The sequence below is a fragment of the Chelon labrosus genome (assembly GCF_963514085.1).
Source record: "Chelon labrosus genome assembly, chromosome: 10".
Classification (NCBI taxonomy): Eukaryota; Metazoa; Chordata; class Actinopteri; order Mugiliformes; family Mugilidae; genus Chelon; species Chelon labrosus.
Genome location: NC_140360.1, coordinates 11708323 through 11720868, shown reverse-complemented (window position 1 = coordinate 11720868; position 12546 = coordinate 11708323). Strand labels below are relative to the sequence as shown.

At 43.0% G+C, this 12546-nt stretch overlaps 1 protein-coding gene across 1 annotated transcript in view; it reads right to left on the bottom strand.

Annotated features, from left to right (window-relative positions):
• The window catches only part of dip2ba (disco-interacting protein 2 homolog Ba), a 43852-nt gene that overhangs the window by 19728 nt on the left and 11578 nt on the right, over positions 1–12546 (bottom strand). The window contains exons 2-3 of the mRNA XM_084553896.1: positions 1433–1504; positions 13–168 (exon numbers count right to left, since the gene is read on the bottom strand). Coding sequence (XP_084410022.1) covers positions 13–168; positions 1433–1504 — 228 coding nt within the window. The remainder of the gene's footprint in view (positions 1–12; positions 169–1432; positions 1505–12546) is intronic.

Here is a 12546-nt window from a genome sequence, read left to right as displayed (position 1 = left end):
TATTCTGCGCACCTGATCTGTAGCGCTCATCCCTGGCCCCTCCACTGCGGTGTGCGCGATGGTGTCTGGAGGCTGAAGAGGTGGAGGGGCCGGGGGCCTCAGGACTCGGGCTGGGGTCGGCACTGTTGCTTGGGGAGAGCTGCACATCTGGCAGAGACAGAGCCGCATCTACAGAGCAGAATTACACATGGGCACAGTCAACACAAGCACGGTGTAGGGCAGCATTAATAAAATAAAACAAACATTTAGGAAAGTCACGCACTCTTGCCTCACATAATGCCAGTACAGCACAACACAACGGCATCAATTTTATATGATACTCCAAGAAGCTCTCTAAATTTAGACTCAGTACAAGAAGAGAAATAAGGACATTTACTTGACCGATACAACTTATACTGTTAGCAGAGTACATGAAACTAGGTTAGATTCCAGCAAATATATTTTTAGTCAACCGTCTTCTCCTCCCAGAGGGCTGGGCACCAGAGTCCCTGTGGACGAGATGGATTTGATGGATAAAGGAATTTAAGGAGATGTGTGCAGGAGCATTTGATCACCTTTGGGATTTCAGAGCTTCCTGTTACATTCAAAATGAGACAAAAAAAGTAGAACCCACGACACAACTATGGAAATATCATTCAAGTATTAAGTATGGATAAGATTTGCATATTGCCTTTAAATTTCCTTTTTGCACAAGTCAAAATAAGCCAAGGTTAAACTAGCAGGAAAAGTTGTTTAGAATTGCTCTTTCCAATTATCCAACAGTGACGCATCAAGGAGGATTTTTTCCATGCCGCTGCTAATGTGGTGCAATTTTTCCTGAGGAAACACCACACCCTTATGTGAGGCAGCTGAGAGTGGGAAAAAAAAAAATCAGACAAATCAACTCTCCAGTGAGCACAGAGGTGACTGACTTATGGTAATACACTCACTGTTACTTCCCTACAACGGAGAACCGATGCTGGTTTGCGAAAGCGGTGTCAAATTCATCGGAGACCCATATATGACAGCACATCTTTCGCAATTCGGGGGTTTTACTGGAGTAGTGGAGTTATTTCAGAAGACCGTTAAATGCTTGGTTACCAAATACGCAATTCACATTTTGACCACTAGAGTGCCACAGAAAACCATAAATCCCCCCTTTGAACATCTTGGACAAAGAGAATTACATTCACACTGAGGAGTCAGTGAAGTTACATTTTTTATAAACAAACTGTTATTTCAGTGAATTTCTCGTTACAGATGGAAAATAATCATCGGCTGCTCCTTCCAGAATAGAGAAATCATGACTCTTCTGATGCAACCACTTGCGTTGCCGTGTGAATCACAACAACAATGCTGACAGAGGATGTGACAATCACTCAAGAGTAGGAAGAGAGGAGAGCTTGGACGTGAAATGAGGAAGCACAAAGAGCAGAAGACGAGTCGGTCTTACTTGGCAAATGGGGGATGTAGGAGGCCAGCAGCTTGGCTTTCTTCTTCTCATAGCCCTTCTGCGTGATGTCACCTAGGAGAGAGGACGAAAACACCACACCGTTATGTTAGTCACAATTACCACACAAACACCACCCAACTGTGTATACACATACACCAGATAAAGTACACAACAACACTACACTGACACACAAATTCTGCTTTAGCTAATACATTTGCAGGGGTTGAGTCATAATAATAATAATCCTCTTTAAACCAGATCTACTGAACCCCACATGTTGACAGCTAAGTCCATTTGCAACTACACAAAGAGATAACACCATTGTTTGGTCTTACATTAGCCTTAGTGAACAAACATGACGAGCACACAAAAACCTCCTCCAGGGTATGAAACCCAAATATGACTCCAGTAACCAGCAGATAAGTGCCTTAAGCAGCGAAGAATGACTACACTGAAGGCTATTGGGATAAGTTGGGACGGTAAGCAGAGCCAAAAAAAAAAAAAAAAGGGAGCCATGTGAGCCAGATTCACATGGGACTCTAACATTTATCCTCCCCACCACCCTTTTCCCACCGCACAACCCAGCACCACCCCTTCCTCACCCGGCCTTGGGGCTGGCAGGACGCCCATCAGAGTTAGGTTCAGAGCGACGGAGCCATGGCAAAGTCCACTTAACTGGGACCCCCCCCTAAAACACACAGTTTGTTTGTACAGCAAACATACATGCAAAACATGCCCCACTCAGTTAACGGACATGCGCACACACTCCCTTTATACACACAAACAATCCCAATGCCACAATCTCCCACACTCGTTCTGTGGCCAGTGATAACACTGTATGCTATGTCAAGTGCAACGAGCCAAAGGGCTGCTTAGCCTCAATCCCCCGACACCTACTTAACACTGATGGTGACGACAAGAAGACCTCCATCTAACATAATATAAAGCGAGAGCAGAGAGTGAAAGGGGGTGATAAATATATGGTGCAGTGAAGAGAAAGGAAACGTAGTCTGGTGTGTGTATGAAACAACAATGGAAATAAAATGAGTTTGAGTCAAAGTTCAACAGGCAGATTGGAGGGAGGTGGGCTGGATAAGGCGGCGCTGGGTGGGGAATCCCATGTGTAACTCGGATATTGTGTGTTGTGTCTTAAAGCTTTCTTTCTCACACTCTGGTCACTATCTCGTGGAGTGTGGGATTTGGCTGGATAAACACCAGAATCAGAAAGGAAGTTTCCCTCAGGACTGAGTATGTAGATTGCCAGTATGAATCTGAGTAATGCAGACTCTTGTTTCTGATCCCTCCCATGCAGAAAACTCTCGAGGTTTCACAACACTGAAATTATGTGAAACCGGGGAGGGGGGGGAGGAGAGGGAGTAACGTCTGCAGAGACAAAAAAAAAAAAAAAAAGTCAAGACAGTTTTACAGTGAGAGGGAGTCTACGATTGAGTGCTTTGTCATTCTCTGTGTAAAACAGCCCAAACGGGGTGGCCGGCATTCAGCTCAGAGTTCATGCCTGGGTACACACGCTGGCCTGAAATTTACCCAGGGTTGGAAAAAGACGGCAGCAAACGAGCATTTTCTTTTGTTTCTCTTTCTCTTAGGAATGCTACAAGCTTGTTTATGAAGAGGAAAACTCTCACAGACAGACAGACATGCGAGCGCAGTAATCAGCAGAAAATTGATTGTAGCGGACTGGAGTGTCATTGTTGTTGGAGACGGTCAATGCCAGGCCCAAGTCCTGGTGCCCAATTGGTGCCCGGGAGGCAGGAAGAGGGGAATGGAAAGATGGAGGGAGGATGGTCATTAACACAGACAGAAGAGAGTCTGTGTTGGTGTCGGGGCATAACAACAGGCACGGACTGGCACGACCATGACTCTGTGGTTGGCAGTGGGCAGGAAGACACTGAGGAGCCTCGGGTTGAAAGACTGACTGTGACAGCTGGTGTAAAACAGAGGAAAAGCTGTGAGTTTCAAGAGCAAGAATGTGGAGTTTGGAGTGTGAGCGAAACAGTACAGTAACTGTGTGTGTGTAATCTGAGGTCAGGGGACAGGATATGAGCGTTACCCCACCCTGTGTGTGCACTGCCAAAATCGTCTCCCTGCGTCTGTCTAGAGAAAGAGGAATGTGCTGATTGGAAAACACCACGCTAAGTGAGAGGGCCAACTGGACAGGAGAGCGAGCTCAGTGGCCAAAAAGTCCCCCGAGGTGCAGGAAGCTAATGTATCCGTATGTGTGTGTGTGTATACACAGCTGGTGCAGGTTAAAGGGTGCTACAGTGCACAGAGGAATGAATGCTGGTGGAGCCTGGAGCAGGGGGCGGCATTACCAAAAAAAGATGTGTGTCAGTATGTCAAACCTGGACGGTGGTTTTTGTCCAGACACAACCAGGGGTTGCTCAACACATTGTGGGTAGTGGTGTGGCAAATCTTATTTCTGTAATCATGCTTCTGCTTGTCACCCAAGCTTGTGTTTATCACGCAGGGTTGTGAAAACAGGCCGCGGCACTCTTGGTTCATTCAGAGACAAGACAAGGCAGTGACCCTTTGACCGACGCTTTGAACTGCCGCTGCAGACCTCCGACCTCAAGAAGAGTCAGACGGAGATCTGATCCCTTCACAGCTGACAGCACAAGGTCACAGAGGGGATGAACACACACAAACACACAGCCAGCACTAGGCTACCAGTTACACCAGTAACTACAGTGAGTCCATTCTGACAGATATTTAACAACTTGTTGTGTCTGCGAAGCTAAACTGCATGCACCAGTTTTGCAAATCATCCCATTATGTTATGGTTTAAACTAGGGCTGGGCGATATGGAAAATTTTTTTATCACGATATGTTTTTCCATATTGATCGATCTCGATTCTTATCACGATATGTAGTTTTTGCAGATGCTGCCAGTGTGAGGGACATCCTGAAGCTTGAAGAAACAAGAGATTCACTGAAACTTTATTATAAAGTTTAATAACATAAAAAATTAAATAATATGCCTTCCAATAATGAGCACAAAATGTTTTTGGTAAGTTCTTCATGCAGACAACTTATTTAAACAACTTAAAAAACAACTGAGAAAAGTATTTTCTACCAGGGAGCTCGTACCTAGAGTCTAACACTTTGATCAGTTTCCTGAAGCCGTCTTTTTCCACTGTGCTCAGAGGCATCATATCTTTAGCGAGGCAATAATAGCGCTCGTTATATTTGTGCTCCGCTTAGATTGTTTTTCATACGGGGCAATGGCTGCAAAGCACGACTGGATGGATTGTTGTTTAACAGAGCCACTCCCGCTAGCGATGCTAACGGGCGGCGTAGTGGTCTTGCTTGGCTGTGTGTGTGGTGTCGTGACAGCTTGAGCCCGCAGGGTCACACTCTCAGTGTAATCACTGGGGTGGTGCCATCTCAGGTGATGGACAAGATTTGTTGTGTTACCCGTCCTGGCTGGTACCAATCGCCGGCATATTTTGCAGACCGGCTTCGCCTGCTCCTGGTCGCTTTTGCCGTATCCAAACCACGTCCACACAATTGACGTCGTGTTACCTTTTTTTTCAACAATGTCTTCGGTCTCGAGTGATGTAGTGATGTCGCTTTCACGTTCACCATTATTTTCAGTGCCCTCGACTTCAGTTTCGCTCATTTTTTCTCCTTTCCCTCTCCTTCTCTCTCTGTCTCCCTGTCAACTGTAGGCCTAGCCACGCTGCTCGCTGGGAAGTGGGCGTGTGCTACCTGCATATGGCAGCCAGCAGACTCTGATACTGTTGTTGTTGCGCGTGCTTTTTCATGTGATATCGAATAATATGTCCCAAGCATATTATCGAAATCGATCAAAATTTTATCACGATCCCGTATCGAGATCGAATTATCGCCCAGCCCTAGTTTAAACTTACACTCACCTGCCAGTTCATTAGGTACACTAGTAATGAATGGATTCTTATATAACAGTCCTGCGCTAAATCTCATCTTCATGAAGGTTATGGTAATCGGCATTTCTTTAAAATAATACAGAGCTGTTGATTCAACTGTGTTTTCATTGTGAAGGCTGTGGTTTGTAGTACTATTGAATCGTATCGTGTTGTACTGACACATATTCCTATTATTTTGACAACCCCAATCATGTCAGAGAGCTAGGCTTAATAATAGAAACACAAACTACATCCTCCAAAATGATCATGTTGTTTCAACATGTTTTAACAGTGATGAAGGAGCAGTTTGTCCAGGACTGTTTTATTAGAGTGTATTTGTTTTCACTGGTGTTGATAAGAGTCATGGTGTGTCCTAAGTAAACAACTAAACTTTTACAAGGTGTATAAAGTCAAAATGGTGCACTATATGTAAAATACCCGGCTTTAAACAGAGATCTGCAACAGCATGTGTGACTTTATGAACATCAGGAGGAATTATAGTTCCCCGTGACTACTTCTGACAGTCTAATTAAAAATAAAAGCAGCCATATGACACCACAGGATTCATTCTAAATATTTGTTTCGATGGGTTTCTCCCAGCAACTAACATGTTGAATCATCTGACTGACTGTGCCTGATACATTGAAAGTTTGTTTCTTTGGTTACTATAAAGGATAGGCTAGCCTTAGGAGGAACAGTAACACCACATCAACAGGGAATAATTGATGAGTAATGAACAGTGGTATACAGCAACGCAACCACAGTGGTTTGGGAAGGAAAGATTGAGGTGATTGATGTTCATATGAGTATGCTGAAATACACAAAAAAAAACACAAATGAACAGGGACGATACCTCAGCACCTAAAATCATTGAGCAAGCCTCCAGGTCACTCCACAGTGGGCGAAATTAAACGTTGAAAGCAGTTTAATTCCAGCTGCCACTATCAACAAAGAGCACTTAGTATCAGACGATTACATAAATCTACAGCAACAAAGCCAGTGTGCTCCCCAGCTATTCCTTCAATCAGAGTAGCGCCCGCTGCCAACTTCCAGACTTCCCTTCTTAACTGATCCTGATTTAAAAAAAACACAGAGAGGCTTGGTAAACACTTGTACGCCTTGCGGTCACGACAACAGACATTTTTAAACGTTCCACCAACCTGCCCCACATGCACATAAACAATCAGTTCAACAACAGCAGAGAACATCAGTGTTGCGTGGTGAGGGCACTGAATGGCTTAAGAATCAGCTGATTAGCCTTCTGAGATTCACATGTTCAAGTTATATGAAGAAAAGGCACTGAGTCAGTTGTGTTACTTCTCCGTTGAAGATGTTGCAACAATGCAATGTCTTCTCAGCGAATGTGGTTTGTGTGGCTTTAGCTTGCGATAGCAAACCCCGTGTACAGATTACTAAGACCCTCCCCTACTTATACATATGTGTTTATCCCCCCCCCCAACAGAGAGAGCTCTGTAATTACTGTGGGCAGATTAGCAAGTGACATGACTGACACCCATAATTTCTTCTTGCCTCACTCTGTCGCTTGGCAGGTCCCTTGCCAACACATAACTGTACACAAACATACACCTCATACAAGGATAACTACCTCAATTACAAAGGTAGTGGTGCATAAAACATCCCTTTCACACAGCGAAAATCATCCAGTGTTGGCATTATGGGCCTAGTCTGTAATCTGAGATTACATCCAACAGATTACTGTACATCTCCCAGTCTGAACATTTGTGTGGTTTGGTTAAAAGTGTGAACTGGTGCTAGCCTCTAACCCTACAGTGTAAGAATGTCTTGTAACCCTCTGAAGTCATGGCCAGGCTTCCAGCCAACGGGGCTGGTTTGATCTGCACAAAGATGTCTTTATTTATCAGTGTTTCGCAATCTGTGACAATCGTGGCGCTAACATACAACTATTAGATCACAAGAAACTGATACCAACTCAAAAAGCTACTCTCCTCAAGGGTCTTTTTTTTTTTTTTAAATGACAGCGAGAGGACACGCAACCCAACCACACAAAAAAGAAAATTCCCACACAAACAGTCACGGTACGCACATTGACATGTAAATACACACATAAACACAGAGGGCTGAGAGAGAGGAGGAACTCACGTCACCCACAAGAGCTTATTTATAGAGACACTGAGCAGAAACACAAAAACAATGGGCAGACTGTGCTGAGAACACGGGTAAATAGCACTTGGCAGGAAATGCAAATGAATGAGTCTGACACCAAGGCCATTTAATGGCACCTGGTCATTAGTTAAAGTCCATGTAAGAAGCTTATAGTGCATGCTCCAAAATGGAAGCTGTTACACAAGAACAAACATTATACTAGTCTGCTTTTTAATAGTATGAGATTCATTTTTTTGAATTTAGTGCCATCTATTAATTGATGAGTCAACTGATGGAAAAATAAGACACAAACACTTATAATGGGCAAATTATTTAAGTTACTTAAAGAATCCAGCTTAGAAACAGAGAGGATGTGTTTCTTCTCATTATTTTGCATCATGTTCCATTAAATGTGTGTGTGGAGTATTAAAGACTGCATAAAATCATCTATGTTGGACCTTGTGAAATCATAATGGACATTTTATTTATGTGCAGCAGCTGGTTAAAGTATTTGGGGGAATCCGAGCGGAGGACTGCGTAGACTTCTCTGCATGAATCACAGCTTTTACGTATCAGCGACGGTGAATTCTCACTCGGGGGGTATTCTGTTTATATCTGGGTAGTCATTCAAACATTTGTACGTAAACCTCTCATCCCCAGGACCGATGATTTCCACTCCAAAACCAGGCCTACAATTCCCCTGGGACCCAGCGAGCCCATGTGGGGGTTTTCAGGCAGACAGGGAGGATGAAGCGGCCTCTGGATAGCGGGGAGAAGTCTGCCGGCCAGCTGAGACAAAAGCTGGGGGAGTGTAATTTCTCTTGGCAGATTCTCCATCGGAGACTGGATCCAGTTTATGTTTGGTCGCTCGGAGGATGGAACCAGCAGGTCTTGACAGCTAACTGCCTTGTCCAGTCACGGCTGAATCATGACTGAGTAAGAGTGGCTAAAAATGTGACTAGCCATCATTCATAACGGTTGAGTTTTCTGAACATAATTGCTGTGATGAATGATAAAGAAAACACGACAACAGCACCTTGTCGGTCTGCTGCATTAGCCCGATTTGGTTCAGCTAAGCATGACTAACAAACCGGTGAACAGAGTGTATATAAAGAAAGGCAGGAGATGTTTAAATGAAGCGTTGCAGCACGCAGTTTGCCTCTGGGCTTATTAGAGATGAGGAGATTAACAATGCAAACTACAGCAAGGGTAAGAATATTCACAGAAACACTTGATGGGAACAGTTCAAGATGACTTCATTTTACTATTCAGCTGGACAGGATGTGACAAAGGTCAACAAGACAACCTGTCATGGACTGCTGCATACAGTGACTAAAACTGTTTTTTGTTTTACTACGTATTACACTCTTTATTTGCTGTGCAGCCATTTTCTACTGTGGATTGAGGTCACATAGGTTACTACTACTCTTGGCAAAATCTCAATGAGAAATTTCAAGTGAAGAGGAAGCGGACTGAGATATGCATGTATGCGCAGACATCTTCAAATGGAAAAGTTCCCATTCTGGTTTTTACGCCTTACAGTCAAAGCTGTGCGACACCTGCATTTGTCAATATATAGTATATGGTGGGTGATAACCGTAGAGTCTCAAAGGGCACGAGCAGCGCAGAGGATGTAACAGAGGGCCTGAGTGGCACTGAAAACTAGAAGTGAAACCATGTGCAAGGCATTGCAGGAAACTACAGAAAGAGCTACAAAAGACAAAGACACGGCAGCTCACAATGCAAATACGCGTATACATCAAAGCCATTGTGTTAACTTACCAAATGTGAGGCATTCATACACTCCCTCATCTTTAAAAGCTTCTGAACGCAACACTTAAGAAAAGAGTGTACATTCAACCCTGCGTGAGTCAAGCATCTGATCGTTTTCATGAAATCAAACCTTCCTGTACGGGATAGAAACACTTTGTGCTGTCCCTGCTAAGATAAAAAATAAGATTAGGCCTCATATGAAGCGTAAGAAACTATCCTTCTTACTTGACAGTCAGCATTCTGCCAAAGAAATCAAACTAATGCTCCGTCCAAGCTTTAAAAGCATTTGCATTCGGTTTGAGTGCAGAGGGACTACTGCCCTACTTCCTCCATTACTTCTATTACATTGTGCCTTTTACACTCACAGTTTATCCTGTATTGACATTCAACTGATTTTTGCTAGTTAATATACTTTAACATAGTGAGTTGAGTCAGTGTGTCGCCCTGAAGGCAATAACATGCAGCGTGTACAATCCTGGCAGTGACAAGTTGTTGTAAAGGTAAAGTCACATCTCATTACGTGCGTTAATATGAAGAACTGAGAGAGTTTACTGCAGAGTAACAAAACTGACGTCAGACAAGCACACAAGTGGCTGTGTGTTGGTAAGCAAAACAGGTCACTGCTGTGTGTCCCTGCGTCTGTCTGCCCTAAAGCACAATACAACTGTAACAGGCTTTTAGCCAACAGTTTCTGGCATTAGATGCACAGATGAATGAGACCACACGAGGCAAGAGGCCAAATCCCAGATAGATATCTGGTCAGATTATTTTATTAACCTGCCATGAACTGTGTCCTCTGCAGCAGGGATTATCTGTCACCTAGAGCTAACGGACAACTAGATTATTACTCGGTGTTATTAAATCAGAGATATCACACCAAGTTTGACTATTTTTCACATCAGGCACTTTGACTTATCACAGTATTTAGTGCAGTAGACAAAAAACAAGACAAAACTTTTTTTTATAGTGTTGCTGTGGCTGCTTTTAGAACTGAACTAAAAAACTAAACTAAGCAAGTTATTCTTAGTTGAGTATGAGACATCATCGGAGAGATAACAACAAGTGCTGAGAGCAGATTGACTGCGCAAATATTAAAAGTCTTGACTCCAGTATATTTAGTATACGGTATATGTATGTTTTTTTCCCAGCCTCAGTGACATGGACATTGTCACCTCCAAAAAGTGCTACAGAGAGAGGAAGTCTCGCCACTTATCATGGACCACAAAGTGACCTTTGGGTAAATACGATATTTAGGGACAGAAATCATTTTCTTAATCCCGTTTTAAATTGTGCGTATTGATGTAGAACTGTTAAAGTATTAGAGTGTAATTTAAAAACTGTGACGTTAACCAAGTGATGTTATCATAAACGTCTCTCTCCACAGGTTATGCAGAGCCACTGAATATCTAGATAAATAAATAGACTGACAACCCAACTAAGACTTTTCTTGACTTGCAAAAATTTTCTTTTTAAATGGATAAAAGCCAGATGTGTACTTCAAGGCACAATTCGAAATGGACCAAAGAACAATTTGTTTCTGTACCATACATATTTCTTCAAAAATAAGGTCCCACAATGTCCCTCTTACAGGGACAGGAATTCCCTCTCTATCATGTCTTAAACAAAAATACTTACATGCTATTTAATGCTATTAGTAATCTCCTACAGTGAGAAGTTAAAACATTCGACATTAAAAAGACCAGCTCAGGATTATAAACTGATCTGACCTAATTCAGCACACTTTAAAAAAAAATTTAAAAAAAAGCAAAAACCCTAGTCGAAGCGCATTTAGACAGAAGCAAGCTGCAAGCTGCATGACAAACTGGTGCTTCAGCATTGCTGGGTAACCACCGTGTATTGACCAGTGAGAGTGAACGAGCGGTGTCAGGTTTCACTGCAGTAGTGCTGTAGTTAAGAGACACTGGGGTCAAAAGTGTGGGATGGAGCTGACCTGAGGTTCACTGAACCCTTTACATCAACTGAAGTGTCATTTGTTGTCGCAACACACATATTCAGTAGGAGAGACTCCAAGACGAAACACGTGTCGTACACTGAGCTTAGCAATATACAGCTCTGTTCATGCTGCATCTCCTTCTGGATGACATATGCACAAATGATGGTCCTTGACTGCGCTTAGTTGCTCAGAGGTTAAAGGAGGACGTTAATGTAGAAGGAGGAATGTTAACCAGGCAGCTGACTCATTAAATCAATACGATAAGCTCATAACAAGGCATGAGAGGCCTTTGAGAAACACTTAGATTCTGGGTGTTGAGTGTTCAGCTGACACTGAAAACCACAGCCCTTATTGCCTACGTTCCAGTCTCTGGACAGCTCATGGTCCTGACCTCATACCACCCACTGCTCATTAAACAACCTGTCATCAAGACGGGGATCTATCGCCGCTGTGAAAAGTGACGGCAGTGAACCCACGGAGACACTCGACGAGGTGAAACACTAGAGGAGTGCGTAAAAGTATGAAATGCACTGTGGTGAAATGCAGGTTGTATAAACGCCCGTCAAGCTTTGACGTACACAAACAAATCAACCAAAACATTTCACTTCATGCGGAAAGGAAGAGGTGGCGTCGTTGGGGAGTGGTTGTTAAGAGACATCTGCAACTAGCAGGCAGGTGCAGGATTAGATCAAAGTGTAGTGTCTGAAGGAAAGAACGGCAATTGAAACTTGTTTTACTCCGATACAAACTAACGATGCAGCCAGAGCTCAGCTGTCAAAAACAGATTGTGTACAAACTTCGCAAGGTGGATACCTACATGGATCAGGCATAACATTATGACCACTTTCCTAATACAGTTGTGGCTCATCAGAGAATGGACATGGCCTTGTGAGGGTGTCCTGTACTGTCTTGCAACAGAATGTTGTTAGTGGGGGACATTGGGTCTTATGGGGTGAGGTGATGGGCCTCTGTGAATCAGACTTGTTTCAGTTCATCCCAGGGATATTTGATGAGTTTGGGATCTAGTGAATTTGGAGGCCAGGACAACACCTTCTGCTGTTTTTAATGTTTTTTTAATGCTAATGGAGCCAAAAATTACTTTAAGCTGCTTTAAGGGTCTAGACAGAGGTGTCAAAAGTATTCACATTCTGTACTTAAGTAAAAGTACGGATACTTGTGTAAAAAAATACTCTGGTAAAAGTAAAAGTAGTGATTCAACTTCTTTACTCAAGTAAAAGTAAGAAAGTACAGTCTCTGAAATGTACTTAAGTAAAAAATAAAAATTATTTTGCTATTAATGAAACAATTCATCCGTTGATAATTTTGCAAAATGAAAACGTTCCAGCAGAATAATCTAGACT